Below are 17,169 nucleotides of genomic sequence, written 5' to 3'. Positions count from 1 at the left end.
TATTGCTAGTGGCGTCGTGTGGTCAGCATTCCCACAGTGGGACAAGGCACTACCGTTCACCACAACCACGAGTCAACCAATTCCTACACCACACTCACCTCTTACTCATAATGACCTCATAATCCCAACTATCTTTTCCCCAAAATCAACTTCACATGGACACGCGACCAGATTTCCAACTCTAGTTGTATGCTCTCCTAGAAACAGCTTTTGAACCCTCTTAATAACACTTTAAAAGCAAGCCACGGCAAACAAACAATACCTTATTAAATGCGCTTGTCTAATTCAGCCAAACGATGTTATAAATAAATAAACAAATAAATAAATATAAATAGATAATCAGATAAGTTACAGAGAGAAGAGGTAACCACAATCCTGCAATTTCCTGGACTCCTTAATTTGCATGCCCAAATTCTACGCCCTATTAATATTAATCCCAGTTAAAATGTTAATGCGATGGCATGTCCAGAAAAGTGTATCCAGAGCACCATTTATCTTGGAATTTGGGACCTTATCTGAGCCTTTTCCCAAATAAATCAACCACGTGGTCACCTTTTACATACTGTGATTGCCAGCTTCTCTCTAGGGGGAAAATTTGCTTGATTGTCTCGCAAACTGTACAAATCCCCACTCCCACATACAATCTGGTTGTATCATGAATGAAACAAAACCCAATATCCACAAAATATGGGGAGCAGATGCCCAAAGCGAACAAAAATCATTAATGCCCGTCTCATCTTCAAACTGTCTGAGGCTGGCCAGCTGCATTCTCCTCCTGCAATGACTAAACACAGTTAGAAGCAACAAACATTCCCCATTTACTCTCTTAACCAAATGAGGGTTAGTCACAGAGCCATAACACTTCAATCATATCTTCTCATTAATATATAAGATATTAGAACACCTGTCTAAATATACGGCAACCTTAACTCACGTAATTCCATGACCTTAACTCATGTGGTTCCATGAGTCTCTAGAATTTCTGAATCAATAAAGGCTCATATTAGATAAAGAAGTTGCAGCGGAAAACTTCATGTCAGTTTGAAACTACCATATTAACCCAAACAATTGTTTGACTATAATACCATATTAGCTGGAGTACTCATTTCATGCAAATTGATTATGTGGCTCAAAACTGTATTTCCAGAAACTTACATCTACAGGCTGAAAAGACCTGCCAATGGATGGCTTAAGCACAGGAGAGTCTGATGTAGAAGTAGATCTGTTGCTGCCAATACCAAGCTGCTGCCCCTATAAGGTGTAGCAGCAGAGGCAAATTGGCAACTATTAGACACACCGTTTTTTGCTAACTTTGAACATTCAATAAATCAAAGATATGAATGTCTACAGAAACTCAATGTGCACTGCACTCTATACTTCAAAGTATCTAAAGACACTTCAACAGTATGCATCATGCTTGGATTTTAAGGAAATTGAGGTTGCATGTGATGGACATCATGTAGCTAATAGTACTGGCAACGGCATACACATACAATATCTACACGACATAGTTAATGTTAACTCCTCTCAGAACCTTCAACATAAAAGCACAAATACAATCGATGTCTCCAAAACAATAATACCATTAGATTTAATTATTTGTCCATGTTACTTTCAAGGTTTCATTATATGGAGGCTAACTGACTAAAAGGGCTAACAGGATGTATGCTGCCTTACATTTGCACCAAAATAAATTAACAGATCGGACGCATGGCCAATCATGTATATCATGCTAGCACAATAGATAGTAAAAAATATAAAGGGGAGAGAGAGAGAGAGAGAGAGAGAGAGAGAGAGAGAGAGAAAAGCCGATGAAAGATACATAAGATGGAGAACAAGGTGGTGCACATAAGATTGAAAAAAAGGTGGTGCACTGCTACTTTTTTTTTGAAAGGGATAAACCAAGCTAAATATACTTATAATTTTCTACTCGACAATACTAGCTTGCCCACAAGCAGCATGGAAGAGAAAACTTCTGCAAAGTTCCTTTTTCCCTTTTAAAGAAAGAAATATATCCGCAGTAAGTTGGTACCCATGACATTTTTTTTTTTTTGGCTTGTGGGTCAAAGTTGGTACCCATTACTGAACTTAACATTAACATGAAAACAAAATGAGAAACAAAATTCCAACATATAAGACAAAGAAGAAAAAATAAATGAATTTTATCCAAGAACCTTAAGTAGGCATGATATGCATATGTAAGTGACAGATGTCGTACCCCAAGCAAACATCTATTATCTTGACCATCTTCAAAGAGGGATGAATAATAAGCTGGATCATAGATAGAGCCCCCTAAAACATCATCAGAACCTGAGGTCTGTCTAACAACGGCAGGAGTTGCAGGACTCAGAAAGCTATTTCTTAAATCAAAATCGGTTTCTCTAGGAACTGTAGTGTCTACATAAGAAACCCCCAACCTGTATATCTGAATCCATAACAATGACGATGATAACCTAACAGAAAATCCAATAACTTGCATTACCAGAGTGACTTTTACTGAAAAGATAAAAAATGTTCCATAATTCCCAGAAGAAATGTTCCTGCATGCATGAACAATGTTTTCCATCAACAAAAATCAATACTAGAGCAATCTGATAAAATTAGACATAGATCATTAAGAAAGAGAAGGAATCACCATAATATGAGAGAGGAATATTATAACTTGCAACTTATAAACATAAGTACAAAAACTCAAATTCAGGCACGTTGACCCACACAATACATGACATAACTAAGATGCAAATTCCGGGAAAAGAAAATTATTCAGTAAGAATATTTTCAGGATAAAATAAAGTTTTTGCTCATACAAATATGGCAGCTTAGTACTTCTTAATTCCCATAGAAAAGGGCATTAACAAAAACCAATTGGAAGATTCCAAAATCAACATATTTTCAGAAAAAAAGGGATAAAGCCATCCTCAGTATCATCTAAAGCTGTCTACTTCATGGCTGCTACAGGACATTCCATGACTTTCAGCCACGAGGTGTAGCCACGACGCAAGGACAAAGAGGTATTTACGCATCATCATGTAAAGACACCACTTGCTTTAGCTGGGGATACTGTCGAAGATGCTGTAGCAGCAATTGTATTCATGCTATGTATGAGAAAATGAAGGAGATATATCGAACAATTCAAAAGAAGGATGTAACTCTAAACCCTTTTATTGCAGAGGAAGAATTATAAATTGTTAGGAGACTAAAATGCAGTCGAAAATGGCAAAAGACTAGAAAAAAAGTTGGGGGGTATGGTATGAGATAATTCATCGTCTCCCTAATTGTACAGGCATTGGAATTGGAATTGGAATTGGCTAACACTAAAAGGAGAGTGAGGGAGTAGGTGAAAGAGAAATAAAATATAATGATAGCAGTAGTAGAAGTAGAAGTAGAAGTAGAAGAAGATAGCGCGCACCAGATATCATGGGTAAAGAGAATGAACCAGGAGATATCAAGGAAGATAGCGGAGACGAGGAGGACAGCATAGGTACGGCCGAGACTTTGGCTGCTGCTCTCAATGGCAACGAGGGCGAATAATGAAATGGCGAGGTTGATGAGCAAGACGCCATTGTACAAGGCTCCAAGGGATCCGATCAATGCGCAACCAATCTGTGCAGAGGCCAGGGCAATGATCAAAATGAATGATATACAAATTCCTAACAACCCTAAATCGGAATGGAAGTAAATATTTGTGAAATAATAATAATAGTAAACCTGAACCTGAATATAAATGAGGATGACGGCGAATGACTGGAGCCTGTCGTAATCACGAAGCCATGGCTGTATTCGATCTCTCAGCAGTGATTCGCAAAGCATCATCTACTGTTGCCTGCTGTTAGCCTCCCACCCTCACTCTTCTTTCTTCTTCTTTTGAATGAATGACTTATGCCCACCACCATCCAAAATTCATTCATACATTCATATCTATCTATTTACCTTCTTCTTAGTCCTCCCTCTCCCAACCAACAAAGCAAAACTCTTTTTTTGTTTTTGGTCAAAATTTCTTTCTTTCCTATTTGTTTGTGCTTTTATTAGGAAAAAAGAAAAAGAATGAAATTATGAATTAGGAAGAAAGGGGATGGAGGGCACATGAAGTGGTGAGAGAAGAATTGTCGTTAAAAGGAATTGGACTATAGACGGAGGCAAGGAACACTGGAGCAGTGGGAAGACGAAGGAAGGAAAGACGATGAAGAAGAGGGCTTTTTGTTATTAGGCCCAATTTGCAGAGAGGCCCAAACCAAAGCCCATTTTCATTTTCCTTTTATTTTATTAGTCAAATCAAAAGAGCAGACCGTACTCAGTACTGACACAATTCGCACAAGGCACAACGCACAACGCAAACATGGCGGACGCCCCCACTCCCTCGACCTCCTCCTCGTCGGCGTCGAATGAGAATGGAGCATCGTCGTCCTCCTCCACAATAACATCCATGACTGAGGGTCTGCAGCGTACCGTCATAAATTCCACTGACTCTGCTCTTCGCTCTGCCCGTTCTCTCCATCATAGCTCACAGGATTTCCTATCTCATCTTGCTTCAAACTATAAGACCTTTGAACATGCTTTCTTCAACACAATCAAAGGTAATCAATCTCTCTCTAGGCTCTACTCCTTTATTCCACTTCACTTTTTCTTCCTCATAAATCATATCATGATTCATGATATTATTGTTATTATATTATATTTTAATTCTTTTTACAGAAGGGTTGATGACTACGGCTGAACACCCTACTGCAACTGTTGGCGTTGGTGTGGCTGCTACATTCCTCCTCCTGCGGGGTTATGTCTTCAAATTATTTCTATGCAATTTCTAATTTACTTTTCTAATTACTTTTCCTTTTGTTCATTTTTTGTGCCTCTTTGATGATAAATTTTTGGCTGAATTAGCTCAATTGTGAATGGAAATACTTTTTTTTTTTTTCCGTGGTAATTCCTCACATAACGCAGTTGATCTTTAATTCTGTTAACCATTTTTGGTCCCTTTAGCAAAAGGCAAAGTGTCAGTTTTGCAAATTGCAGTGCAGGGCCTTTGTGGAGTTTGTTTCTTTTTCTTGTTCTTCTTCTTCTTCTTCTTCAGTTGCACAAAAAACAACTTAAAATATTTGCAAATTTAGGAAATCATAAATCTCTTATGTAATTCCAGATTTGCTGGTCTCCATATTTGCTTTATAACTTCCCTTTCATGACCATACTAACTAATGTTATAATAGGATGTGAATGAGTCATAAGTCTAATTACTTGTTTTAAGAGTCGGCACCATTACTCTGTTGGGATGATGAAGCATTACAATGTGTAGTCCTGCTATAAGCATAGGAGTTTCCTGGAGGCTTGTACATTAACTTTTCTCAACTTGGGTCCGTAGTCCACTATTTTACCCTCTCACTTCTTCAAGACATAGTTGTTGGAGATCTCATAAGCTCCTTTTCGTCTATTTTGTTATCATTGACCATTTTTTTGGGAGTAATGTTCCAGGAAATGTTTGGAATTAATCGTTTTTCTAATCTCATGGTAATAAAATAAATAAATAAATAAAACAAAAACCATTTTTCTGTAGGACATTAAATGATGGGAACATCTTTGATGTGTAAATGCTTGTCTTGAAGAACTATGTTTGGACATGTGGGTTGTAGAATTTATTTGATATTTGAAACTTGATGGGATAATTTGTTAAACATTGTACCATAACTTCCAAACAAGACCTTCCACACGTGCATATCTGTGCTATTTGTTTCATCTTCTAAAAGATTTCTTTTGTTCTTAGGACCTAGAAGGTTCTTGTTTCGTCATACATTGGGTCGACTGCAAAGTGAGGAGGTATCTTATTTACATTTTACATGACCTAACTTCATCCCTACTTTGCCTCGACGGTTATTTCATGATATCCTTAAAGCCTGTATGCGATGGATCCTATAATACTTGTTGCCTAAATGCATTGTTCATATTAGACATTATAATCTTAAAGTTGATCTCCCCTCATTTCAATTGTTACAAAAATTTGTGCAGGCACAGTTTGTTAAAGCTGAGAAGAATGTAAAGGAGTTGAGCACTTCAGTGGATCTGATGAAAAAGGAGAGTAGAAAACTCCTTGAAAGGGCAACTCTTGCTGAAAAAGACATGAAATATGGTCATACTGAGCTCATGTAAATGTTATTTAAGTACTTATAATATAATGTAGCTATATTCATTAAATTGTCATATTCTGATTGTTCCATGTAATTGATGCAGGAAAGCTGGAAGTCAAATTCAACATCTCGCAAAATCTGTTTACAAGGTTGAAGCTCAAGCTGTGGGTATGAATACTCGAGTTTCACACCTACAAAAGTTATATTGAATATTGCTTTATATTGCTGCACCCATTTTATTGTAACCTTTTCCCATTTTCCATAGATTTGATGGATAACCTGAGAGAAATCCCTGGTAGGGAGGCTTTGAAACTTCGGGCAGAGGCAAGTCCAACATCATTGGGTTCTTAAAAAGAATTTCCTTTCCTTTTGGTATTTGTGTCTTTATTGAACTGTCTTTCATTTTCTATAGGTAGCTTCTATTGCATCGCTTTTAAAAAGGCAGAGGGCTTTTCTGGACAAACGGATAATGAAAATTTCTGAATTAGGAGTTCCTGTATGATTTCAGTTAGCATGAAGCGTTCTTTATTGTATGGTGCTTGGTCCTTCCGCATGTGTACCAGTTTTGTCAACTAAAAGTAAAATGTGGTGAATTGCCTGTCTGGAAGGAAGGCATGCGACTCACTAAAACACTTAATCAAAGCATAGACACAAGAACTCAAGTGTCTACTTTTGCAACAATATGGATATTGGCATATTAGCTTTTATTTGATGAATAATGATTGAATGCAATGCTATGTTACTTATCGGATATTCTTTAAATTTTAGTTGGTTAGAATGTTGTTTGTTATATGTGCAATGATCAAATTTTTGTTTTTTTTTAATTAAAAAAAAAAAAAAAAAAAAAAAAAAAAAAAAAAAAAACAACAACAACAACAACAAAATAAAACAGTTTTATTAATCAAGGCGGTTACATTTAGAAGTGGATGTCCTTCATATTCAGAAGTTAGGGGATGTCTATTGGTTGGCAGTGTTATAGTATCTTTCAACACAGACCGATGAAGGATATATATATATATATATATATATTGACGCTCCAATTAGGATCTCTTCGACTCTTTAAGTTGAGGTAAGTGGGTTTAATCATTTAGAGCCCTTGGATTTGATAAGTGGTAATATGTCACATCAAATACAAGGGTTTTGGTGATTGAACTAAGTCATGATTTAGCTTTGGGATTGCATATTTTTTATAAGGTCCCTAGAGGTGTGGATCATTTAGTCTCTTTCGATTATATGGGAAGGTCTTCTTCCCGGGTGATTGTTTTATAGTTCTTTGCTGTTTGATCTCCATTTGAATAAAAAAAGTCCGAGGGATTTAAATGATTGAACTAAGTTGAGGATATCCTCATTGGAGCCTCACTGTATAAATACAGTTTAGAGATCACGATAGATAAGTAGGTAGGGTCCGGTGGATATTTGGAGGAAGACTATTAACAAGAAATTGAAAAACTGATTTGAGGTAAGCTATTGGAATGGGGATGGAGAGTAGCTAGAACTGGCTTTCGGTCTAGGTGCAGCCAAAAGACTAGCTGGAGGAGCCACATTATTTTAGAGAGCAGAAAGCGTCCATCGCTGGTTTGTGATCATAAAGGTAGGATTTCAGACCATTCAGGTAGGAGTTGCTCTGCCAGTTCTGTCCCCAGTTCCTGGAAATTGCCTGCCATTGGCTACCAGTTTAAGAAGCTTTAAGAGACAACGATCAAGCTAACAGCTCCACCAACATTGGTTATTAGTTATGAGTACAAGATTAAAGTAGGAGTGTCCATATATTGATCTTTTTTTAATTTACTACTCTAGGAGCTAGTAGCTAAATGACAAGTACCTTCTGTACTAAACAGGGACAATGCTAGTGGTGAGAAAGATACAAGTGGTGCAAGGGAGGATTGCACCACCACCACCCTCGGGCATCTTTTGTGAGAGCGTAGCTTGGTAGGCATAAGTTGGCTGCCGTGTGGGATTATAATTAATGGATAGTGATTCTGCTAAGCACCATTGCTTCTTGTTATTGTCATTGATGATATAATTAGTTGCATTTAATCTCAAAGCAGGCTCCACGTCTCAAACCCAATTTTAAAGTCTGCGGTGCTCACTGCAGCTGCGTTTGTTCCATACCATGGCGCTGGGCGCTGTCTATCTATATTCTCATACCCAGAATGCCGCTTGCAAACATTTATTCATGTACCAACCCAAACCATGGCGGTGCTTAAACCTTTGCCATATTGGCCAGAGTTTAAGCATCTTACCAACTTATTTGTGATGCCTGAAAGACTTAAATCGCGTTCGGAAACTTGATTAAATATTGGTTATCATGTGGGAAACTTGATGCGCATATTTCATATGCCCCCATCGTCTGCATTCGATTTCTTCAGCAAACTTATTAATTTAGCTGGTATATGTACCTGATCATGCTGCTAGATACACGACCATCAGGTGTACAAATTAAATACATTAATTAGCGTTACAGCTTAACAAAGCTATACGTACCCAGCTTTTAAACATGCATAGATGACCTACTTAATTATGTGTACTAAGCTAGCTAGGAATTCACATTTTTCCTATTAATTTGTAATCTTAATAATTCATTAGCATTTTCAGTTAATTTTATAGAAAAAAAAAATGCAAACTTCTATACTGACCAAAAAGGAAAATGCAAACTTTCATACATTCTTTTGATCTCTGTCATAGGTGAAGAAATACGAAATGTCTCAACCCAGTTTTAACGACTCCACTCTCTTAAGGCCTAGTGTCACGTTCCGCATGAATATGGAGGAATCTTTGAGGCTTATCCGGAATATTCAAGACTCTCCATGAGAATTCATAATAATTCAAGAGAAATCTGGAGGAGTCCGGAAGATTCTAGAAGCTTCTAGGTAAGAGAATTCTAGAAAGTTATAGATGATTCAAGAGAAGTCTAGAAGGTTTTAGATGACTCAAGAGATCTCTGGAAGGTTCTAGAATACTATAGAACAATCTAGAACGTATGTACCTAGAACATTCTAGGATCATGTAGTAAGATGGCTTTCTAAAATAGTCCATAGAAATATCTAGGAGAATTATCTAGAATCTTATCCAGGATAGTGCCAAATGTGCAAGGTCTAGAATGTTATATTCTCGTACTACGTGCCAAGCCCTCTATATAAAGGAGGTGAACCCTCATTTGTAGGATGAACAACCAAGAACCAAGAATCCACACGTTCACTTGTAAAGCTCTCTTCTAAGCAATATACTTTCATTCTCCCAAACTCTCTTTTGTGCTCTAGTATTCTTTACTTAGCTTTCACTTCTAGTGAGCAAAAGGTTTTTTTTCCGACCTTAGTTACTATTCCGACCCTTTGTTGCAACTAGAAGAGAGCTTTCACTTCTAGTGAGCAAATCCGTGACACTAGGCTCACCGAATGATACAAAAGCAAAATCCATGAATTCATTCTTTTTTTCCACCTCTAAATTATAGCAACACCAAACGAACCAGATTCACCGAAAAAAAAAAAAAAAAAATCCACAAATGAACTAGAACCTTAATTCTAGTGGGGTGCCTCGGTTCAATTTGATCTTTTTTTTTTTTTTTTTTTGGTGAAATATCACTGAATCATTTAAGAAAATCAAATATCATATTTTGTTATTTTTTAAAAATAATACATATATATATATATATATATATACACACACATTTGATTTGGATAAAATATTGTGTAAATCGAATCAAAGCAACCATGGATCAAAAACAAAACCGAACGGCAACAATAAACCCATTTTAAGTCAAACGCAACAAACAAAATAAATTAAGTAATTGAGCAAAATCCGAACGGCATTTACAAAGCAAGCACAAAAAGCCAGAATGAAAATCTCTTTAGAATGAGTTTATTAATTTATTAATTAATTGTCTGATCAACTATTTCAGTTGGAATATGAGAAGTTATGAAGTAGAACTGAGAAAGGAAAAACAGAAAAAAAGCATTGAAGATAAAAACAAGAACACACTACCTACATGTGCTTGTCAACAAAAATTAATAGTTAATTGGAAACAAACTATATAAAAATAATTTTCCAAGGAGGATGATATATGGAGGTAATTAACAGATAGCTAGTTTTACTCACAATTAATAATAAAAAGAAAGCAAAATGAATTAAAAAAAGTAGGGGTGGGTTGACGGCCAACCGGTTCTATGATCATCTGCTACGGTAGCAGTAGCAGTCTGCATAGGTTGCCTTTGGGCCCTCGTCCTCACGAGGTTGTGTGTTTTTAAGAGAGAGCTGAGCTTTTCCTTGGTATTTAGTTTGACTGGCACTGGAACTGGCATGGCATCTAGCCCCATCAACTTGGCTACCACGCCTGGTTTGCACCATTTCACTCTCTCCCCCGCTAAAGTAGTAGTAGTAGTAGCGGTAGTAATTGGTACTAGTTTAGCTGCTGACGATGATGATGAATATTGCAAATAATCATGATCAATCGGAGGATGCTGCTGCATTAATAATTTGGATCCCGATCGAAAATCACAGCACACCGATTTTCTGCTGGGCTTAATAGTATCATCAGAGTTTCTAAAGGAAGAGCGATACATGGCATCCTTGCCATCCAGAGAGAAGCGAGGATACTGATTCAAAGCATTCCTCGCAGACAGTAAAATGTCGGAGGAATTGCTAATAATATTATTGCTGTTGACGCAGGACATCCTTCCCTCCCGCCCCTTACAGTACTTTTTGATCATCTTTGCTTGTCTCGCATTTGCCTCTTCCATTTCTAACTTCAAAATCATTTCCTCCAGTGTTGGAGCCGGAGCAGCTGCTGCACCGGTACTATTAGGATTGCTACTGCTACTTTTTTCTGCTGATGAATTGTGATCAATATCAATATCAGTATCCAAATTTAAATTAGGAAGTGGACATGTGGCAGCAGCCAAGGCCGAGTTGTTTTGCTGGTTGAGGGTAGAGGTGGAGGTATCCCCGTTGCAAAGGTTTCTCATGCCTTTCTTCATCTTGCCTCCTAAAGAGTTCTTGAGCAGGAAAAAGGACAGATCTTTCATGGGATCGATCGATTACTTAGCTATCTATTAGGTATTACTGCATGACTGAAATAAGAAGGTGGTAGATTAGATCAGTTAGGTAGATGCTGAAAATGAAATTGCAGTTGGTTCTTGAAGAAGACGAAATATAGGACAGCCAGAGAGGTGAGGTTGTTCACTGTAAAACGTGAAGGCAGTGAATGGGAGCGGTGAGAGGCATAGATAGTAGTTGGATATGAAAATGTACACATGTCAGTATTAAATACTACTAAATAGATATACATTAGAAGTAAGTAGAGATATAAATATCGATACCCTTAATTTATACCATTCACATGACAAAAGCGGGAGGCTTCACAAGTTTTAGTATGTATCTCTTCCTCTCTAGGCTCTAATGCGATCACACTTCTTTTTCTTCGTCGTAGGTCAGCTGCTCCTGCAAAGATAATAGCTATTATCCTGTATTGAGTATCAATTAATTGAAAAGGTATCCTCTTATTAATTAATTAAGGGCTTTTTCTAGAATCGGTCGAGACTTGAGATAGAGATATATATTAAGACCATTTATTTACCCTCAAACTAACCTTTTTAAATTAACTTTTCTATGCAAGTGTGATGTGATATAAAATGCCCCTTATCATGAACACTAAATAATATTTTATGTATTTCAACCAAAATATATATAATATATATATATATATATATATAATATTTCGTATAGGATTCACATATTTATTTTATTATGAGCGAAGAAAGGCAATTGGAAGGGGGCAGTCAGTTCGCTGCTCTGTGGCCACGCCCGTTGCTTAATTTTGGTAATAGCCACACACACTTGCTTATAGATATGCGATAATTGGTCAAAATTATCTAGTAGCAAAATTCAGGTGTGATGTTGCAAATGAGCATGAATATATATATATATATATATATATAGTTGAATTTAGGTTGCATATGATACATTGGAAAGTTACGGACGACATGGCTACAATATTTTCTCATAACCATGATTCCCTCCATCGTTAGAGAATATGTATGCTGGCTGGGAAGGAAAGTGCTGGGCTTATGAGGAACAATTTTAGGCCTAATCCTACATAGGCCCACAAAATATCGAGCTATAGTCCACCCTAGGCCCACATTATTTTGGGCCACTGTTGTTTTGTCCAATCCAATGTTACAGAAACGAAATCAACCGTTCCAGGAATTGAGTAATTGTGTTTTGAGATTGAGATCGAATCAACCATCTGTCTCTCCTCTCCAGTCTCCTGCTGGTCATCTCGTTCCCTTCAAACACAAAAATAAACCAGCCCTTACTCCTCCATAAGCTCTGCTTGGCTTCTTATTTCTTAATTCCTCGTCTCAGGTAAGATCTGACACCCTATCAACCTATTCAACTTGCGGAAAAATTCATCTTTTTGTTTGTTTGTTTGATTTGATTTGGTTTAATCAACCTTGCTTTTAGATTTAGCAATCTGTCACTTAGCTATGGTTATATTTGGGAAATTTCAACACTGTTCATCCTCTGGATTTCCCGTGCAGGACCAGACATGGAGGCAATTATGCCCTTGCTCATCTTGTTGCGGGCTTTGATTGTTGCCGCAGTTATTCCATCTGTGTTTTCATTTTCTTCCACGGTGCCTGCTTTTCTGTGGTCGCCTCATTACCATCATCATCATCCAGGGTACGGATTTTTTTTCATTTTTTTCTCATTTATTATGTACCTGTTCAAATTTCTTGCCTTGATTCACTTTTAGAGTTATGAAGCGTGCTTATTCGCGCATATTCAGTGCTATACTGACTCCTAAATGTGATTCCTTTATGTGTTTCCTAACAATTAAATTCCAGTTCCTAGTTATCTCTCTGTTAAGTCAAATGCACAAAATTGACATTGATAATATTGCGTTAGGCTACTTTATAGGAAGATTGACATGAAACCCCTTCAAATTAAAATATTCCCCGTCTCTATAGCCTACTTCTCCCATTGTTTACGTGTATGATTAACCTGTCATACCTTCCATGGTTGGAAGCACTCTAAATTATATACTCATATATATGCGTTCCTTTTACGTATCTTTTTTCTCATTAGGCAATTTTTGTATCCACATTTTATACTCATTGTTGTGCTTGTTCCTTATTTTCTGTTTCATTGCTACCACAAATCCAATCTTTAATTATGTTATAATGTGTGATCACATTGTTTCCGATGACAGACTGGAGGCTGCTGTAAATTATCAGACCATCACTCCAAAGGACCTTGCAAAGTCTGTTCTATCTGAAGGAGGCTGGTCAAAGATAGTGGTACTTTAATTTCCTATTATTGTGCCATTTAGTTGCTGTTATTGCACTCGTTTGATCTTATCATATTGTCTTATTTGCCTTATATATATATATATATATACATATGTAATTTTTTTTTTTCCCTTTATGCCTAGTGCTCAGGGAACAAACTGAAGCAACCTGTGGATCTGGCTCTTGTATTTGTTGGTAGAGAGGTGAGAATGTTTAACATGTCATCTTTAATTGTTTAGTCATCCTATATGCTTGATCTTTGTGGATCCTTAATGGGAATTGAAAGACAGACTATTGTATACTAAGAAATTCTTAGATCATCATTCTTGTAGTTTAATTTAGAATCTCTTTTTGGCTTTACTGTTTTTGTTAACTAGATGCGGAATTCTTATTCTGTGATGGCTGCCCTTGCTTATTGAACTAGCAGATGCCCAACCCTTGTATATTTTGTTTTTCCTAGCTAATTTTATGTTCTTATGCATTTACCCTTCCTTCTTGTAAAGCACAAAAATAGTGAAACAATAAAATTTAAAATTGGATTTTCAATAGCAGACAATCTAGAAACCTTTATAACCATGGTTATATCCAATAATCAAATGGAGGGTTAAGAGCTCGTATGATGCCTGCTTGTAAAACTTAACCTTATTTAAGAGGAAGATGTTATTTGCATTTCAGACAATGCAACTTCATTGCCTAACTTGATATTCCCTTTGTTGTCTGTAGTTCCAATCTTCAGATATTTATGCAAAGAAACATGCTGATGGGGGTCTAGTGGACTTGCTTAAGGTAAGAAGAGTTTTCCCAACTGTTTGTGGTTAGTTTGGGTAGACATTTTGTATGAGTTGTTCATTTACCCTACTGTAATCTCAAGTAGGTCGCCTATTCAAGATCTAATTTTTCAATGGCATTCCCGTACATTGCTGCATCGGAGGAGGAGACAATGGCAAATTCTTTGCTTGCAGGGTTTACAGAGATTTGTGGGCCAGATATTATATTCACTAATGTTACTTTCTCACAGTCCTGCTCTCCAGTGGGTGGAAATTTTCAGAAACTTGAAAACCTGCACTCAGTCCATGTAAATCTTTTTGACTATTGTAAATGGTATTGTAAAATTTTGGGGTCTGTGACAAAGATCTGATGTCCTTTTTCCCCATTCAAATGAATAGGAATATCTGTGGTCGAGGATGGAGAAGAGAACAAAGGGGGGAGTAGATTTGATTGTGTTCTGCCATGAAGGATCTGAATCTGTAAAAGAAGCTGAGCAATCACTTTCGGAGAGTATGTTAAGTTGTTACTCTCCACATGTTATCTTTAAATATAATTGATTATTGTGTTTGATTGATGAAATAGGTTATATCTGTTTGAGCTTACATCTTTTTCACTAAATGTGCAGGTGAAGTTTTGGGTGATCTTATTAATTCTGTGGATCAATCTGGGGCAAAATATGTGGTTCTCTATGTTACAGATCCTTTTGCTTCAATTCATTATCCTTCTCATCGGGAAATAGAAAGGTTTCTGGCTGAAAGTGCCTCAGGAAACAGTTCGGCCAATTCTACATTCTGTGATGAAGTTTGTCAGATCAAATCATCTCTTCTGGAAGGACTTTTTGTTGTAAGTAGCTGTCTTATATTGGTGTTCAGTATGTGTGCACTTTATTGTCATCTGGTGTCTATTTGTTTGCTATGCCCAAAGTCCACAAAGTCAGAGAAGTTAACTTCTCCATTTCATTTGCATGGGAGGCTACATGGGTGACTACGAAGCCAATAAGACATTTTGTATAACTTAATTTCCTTGTATAAGTAACATATTTATTTGATGATCCAGTTGAGGTTAACTATTTGTTTGAGATACAAAATTAACTCACTTTTTAAGGGTTTTACCAACTCAACATTTTATTAGAGTTTAATTGTCTAACCAGTCTTGTGCTAGTACCCTGTTAAGCCCCATTTCTATTGTTTTAGTACACTGCATATGTATGACCTAATATCTGTTCTGCTATTGTATGACCATGCACATAGGGCCTGTCTGTGAATGGGACTAATTGGATTTGACTGACTGTTTTAACTTTAGTCCGATCAGTTTTACGTTAGGCTCATTTTGATTGGACTACAGTAAAAATAGTCTAATGCAGCACATGGGCCAGTAAAGAGATCTGTTCACTGTATACTGTTTTAGTTTGATTTGCATAGTTGAACCCATTTTTTAACAGCTTAACAAGTCATACTCCAAAATATAAGTTGCCAAGATTCTTTCTACGACCTAAGACACCAAAGACATCTAGTATGTATGGTCATTAGTGAAACCTATCTTAGGTGGTTCATTGAAAAGATGTCTTTGCTGGTTGCTTTTCCTCCTTACCCTTGATGGTTAAGACACTTTGAACGTTTTTATGTTGTAATATTGTTTGTTTAGTGGATTTGTATGGTCTTTGTATTTGTATATGATCATTGTAGAGTTCTAACAATGTTTTTTGTGATGCTTCAGGGCATTGTTTTGCTTATAATCTTAATATCAGGCATCTGCTGCATGATGGGAATTGACACTCCAACGAGATTTGAGGCACCTCAGGAGTCTTGATTTGTTATCTATGCTAGATAATATCTATTTGTTGTGGTGCTCGATGCTCTGTACAATGCATTAGTAAAATGTTGATTGTTATATTAGTTCCTTGGGATGAAAGGTACCTTGTAATATTTTTTTGTTCACATGCTTGAGAGCTTTTTTGTTATGTTGGCAATAATGCAATTCGATAGTGTTTCTCGTATTTGATGTGTGTGTGTCTATATATATATATATATATAGAGAGAGAGAGAGAGAGAGAGAGAGAGATACTGTAGTGGGCTTGATATGGATGGAACTGGATCCTCTGTTTTCCTATGGTGCTATCGCTGCTTGGTTTTTACGGTGATTGTCCATGCGTATGAATGCTACATCTCCTCGGTTATTTCTAACTGGATATTGTTATTTGTTTCCGACATCTCTGGCTTCCCTTTTCTGTCATCTTGGAACCCTTCTCTCCTCCAACCACTAGAAATTGTTACTTTCCTGTTAAAGTCATAAATAACCATCCACAAAATTTGAGCTTTCCCTCTGCACATTTTCCCTCTATAGATTTGTTTATTTTCATCATCCATCCTCCCCACCAGACAAAAGCATACATGTTATATACCTACAAAAGCAGACGTAGATAACTGATTAAAGCAGTTATTTTCTAATCACAGTAAATGATCAAGAATTACAAATTAACAGAAGTATTTGCTAAATCTTATACCACAAAACTCAAACAAACATTTGAAATGGAGTTTGCGAATGAAGGAAAGAGTCCTTCCCGTCCTCAGTTGCTACTGAAGCTTGGAAAATGGTGATAACCCACAAGTATTGAAGGAAGGATAAGGATACCGATGGTTGAGGTGGTGGTTTGGTATACAGGAAGAAGGAATGTGATGAGAAATTGCAGCTGGATTTGAGTAAATTTGAGAAGGAAACGAACGTTCTTTTCCCAACATAACTCTATATATATATATATATATATATTTTAAATCTTGTTAGAGACCCACCAGACCACCCAACCCTCATTCTTTTAATTTGGTGCCACATTAGCAAACGCTTACAAGACCACCAGCACGAATGCCCACCACAACATTTTCTCTCCTGATATCTATACGTAGTTTTGATTTATTATGAACATAATTTTCATTTTATATTAGACATATATTGATGTAATAGTTATTAAAAGTTATTATTTGTAAATTAAGATTTTAATTTTAAAT

General features: G+C 36.7%; 4 protein-coding genes across 6 annotated transcripts; 2 read left to right on the top strand and 2 right to left on the bottom strand.

The window, feature by feature from the left end:
* Positions 1–299: 299 nt before the first annotated feature.
* On the bottom strand, positions 300–4,135 carry LOC107419349 (uncharacterized). Of its 3 annotated transcripts, XM_048471590.2 has the most exons (5): positions 3,715–4,135; positions 3,410–3,603; positions 2,219–2,540; positions 1,156–1,251; positions 739–775 (listed from the first exon to the last, which is right to left on the bottom strand). In XM_048471590.2, exons 1-5 carry the CDS (start codon positions 3,811–3,813, stop codon positions 740–742), a joined length of 747 nt encoding a protein of 248 aa, XP_048327547.1. In that variant the 5' UTR covers positions 3,814–4,135; the 3' UTR covers position 739. The 3 variants fall into 3 exon arrangements, with proteins under 3 accessions (XP_024929195.1, XP_048327547.1, XP_048327548.1); XM_025073427.3 differs by lacking the exon at positions 1,156–1,251 and having other exon boundaries at positions 300–775; positions 2,175–2,540; XM_048471591.2 differs by lacking the exon at positions 1,156–1,251.
* Positions 4,136–4,278: 143 nt separating this feature from the next.
* On the top strand, positions 4,279–6,859 carry LOC107419352 (RGS1-HXK1-interacting protein 1). The gene is made up of 7 exons (XM_016028111.4): positions 4,279–4,574; positions 4,693–4,770; positions 5,753–5,805; positions 5,995–6,131; positions 6,217–6,281; positions 6,379–6,437; positions 6,526–6,859. Exons 1-7 carry the CDS (start codon positions 4,337–4,339, stop codon positions 6,613–6,615), a joined length of 720 nt encoding a protein of 239 aa, XP_015883597.2. The 5' UTR covers positions 4,279–4,336; the 3' UTR covers positions 6,616–6,859.
* Positions 6,860–9,946: 3,087 nt separating this feature from the next.
* Positions 9,947–11,341, bottom strand: LOC112491594 (uncharacterized). Its single transcript, XM_025073425.3, has one exon. It carries the CDS (start codon positions 11,132–11,134, stop codon positions 10,238–10,240), a length of 897 nt encoding a protein of 298 aa, XP_024929193.1. The 5' UTR covers positions 11,135–11,341; the 3' UTR covers positions 9,947–10,237.
* Positions 11,342–12,313: 972 nt separating this feature from the next.
* Positions 12,314–16,163, top strand: LOC107419343 (uncharacterized). Its single transcript, XM_016028101.4, has 9 exons — positions 12,314–12,473; positions 12,650–12,791; positions 13,321–13,408; positions 13,543–13,602; positions 14,123–14,185; positions 14,274–14,474; positions 14,566–14,677; positions 14,793–15,010; positions 15,884–16,163. The coding sequence occupies exons 2-9, from the start codon at positions 12,658–12,660 to the stop codon at positions 15,974–15,976; spliced, it is 969 nt and encodes a 322-aa protein (XP_015883587.1). The 5' UTR covers positions 12,314–12,473; positions 12,650–12,657; the 3' UTR covers positions 15,977–16,163.
* Positions 16,164–17,169: the final 1,006 nt, after the last annotated feature.

Source organism: Ziziphus jujuba, chromosome 4 (genome assembly GCF_031755915.1).
Source record: "Ziziphus jujuba cultivar Dongzao chromosome 4, ASM3175591v1".
Lineage (NCBI taxonomy): Eukaryota > Viridiplantae > Streptophyta > Magnoliopsida > Rosales > Rhamnaceae > Ziziphus > Ziziphus jujuba.
This window is presented reverse-complemented; position numbering and strand designations above follow the sequence as displayed.

Excerpts from the sequence above, each read along its gene's own strand:
- LOC107419352 (XM_016028111.4), top strand. The coding sequence starts at position 4,337 with ATGGCGGACGCCCCCACTCCCTCGACCTCCTCCTCGTCGGCGTCGAAT. Across the intron at positions 4,575-4,692 it reads TTTCTTCAACACAATCAAAG|AAGGGTTGATGACTACGGCT; the intron begins GTAATCAATCTC and ends TTCTTTTTACAG. Across the intron at positions 6,132-6,216 it reads TATGGTCATACTGAGCTCAT|GAAAGCTGGAAGTCAAATTC; the intron begins GTAAATGTTATT and ends TAATTGATGCAG.
- LOC107419349 (XM_025073427.3), bottom strand. The coding sequence starts at position 3,813 with ATGATGCTTTGCGAATCACTGCTGAGAGATCGAATACAGCCATGGCTT. Across the intron at positions 2,541-3,409 it reads CTCTTTACCCATGATATCTG|GAACATTTCTTCTGGGAATT; the intron begins GTGCGCGCTATC and ends TCATGCATGCAG. Across the intron at positions 776-2,174 it reads GCATATCATGCCTACTTAAG|GAGGAGAATGCAGCTGGCCA; the intron begins GTTCTTGGATAA and ends TAGTCATTGCAG.
- LOC112491594 (XM_025073425.3), bottom strand. The coding sequence starts at position 11,134 with ATGAAAGATCTGTCCTTTTTCCTGCTCAAGAACTCTTTAGGAGGCAAG.
- LOC107419343 (XM_016028101.4), top strand. The coding sequence starts at position 12,658 with ATGGAGGCAATTATGCCCTTGCTCATCTTGTTGCGGGCTTTGATTGTT. Across the intron at positions 14,678-14,792 it reads TGAGCAATCACTTTCGGAGA|GTGAAGTTTTGGGTGATCTT; the intron begins GTATGTTAAGTT and ends CTAAATGTGCAG. Across the intron at positions 15,011-15,883 it reads TTCTGGAAGGACTTTTTGTT|GGCATTGTTTTGCTTATAAT; the intron begins GTAAGTAGCTGT and ends GTGATGCTTCAG.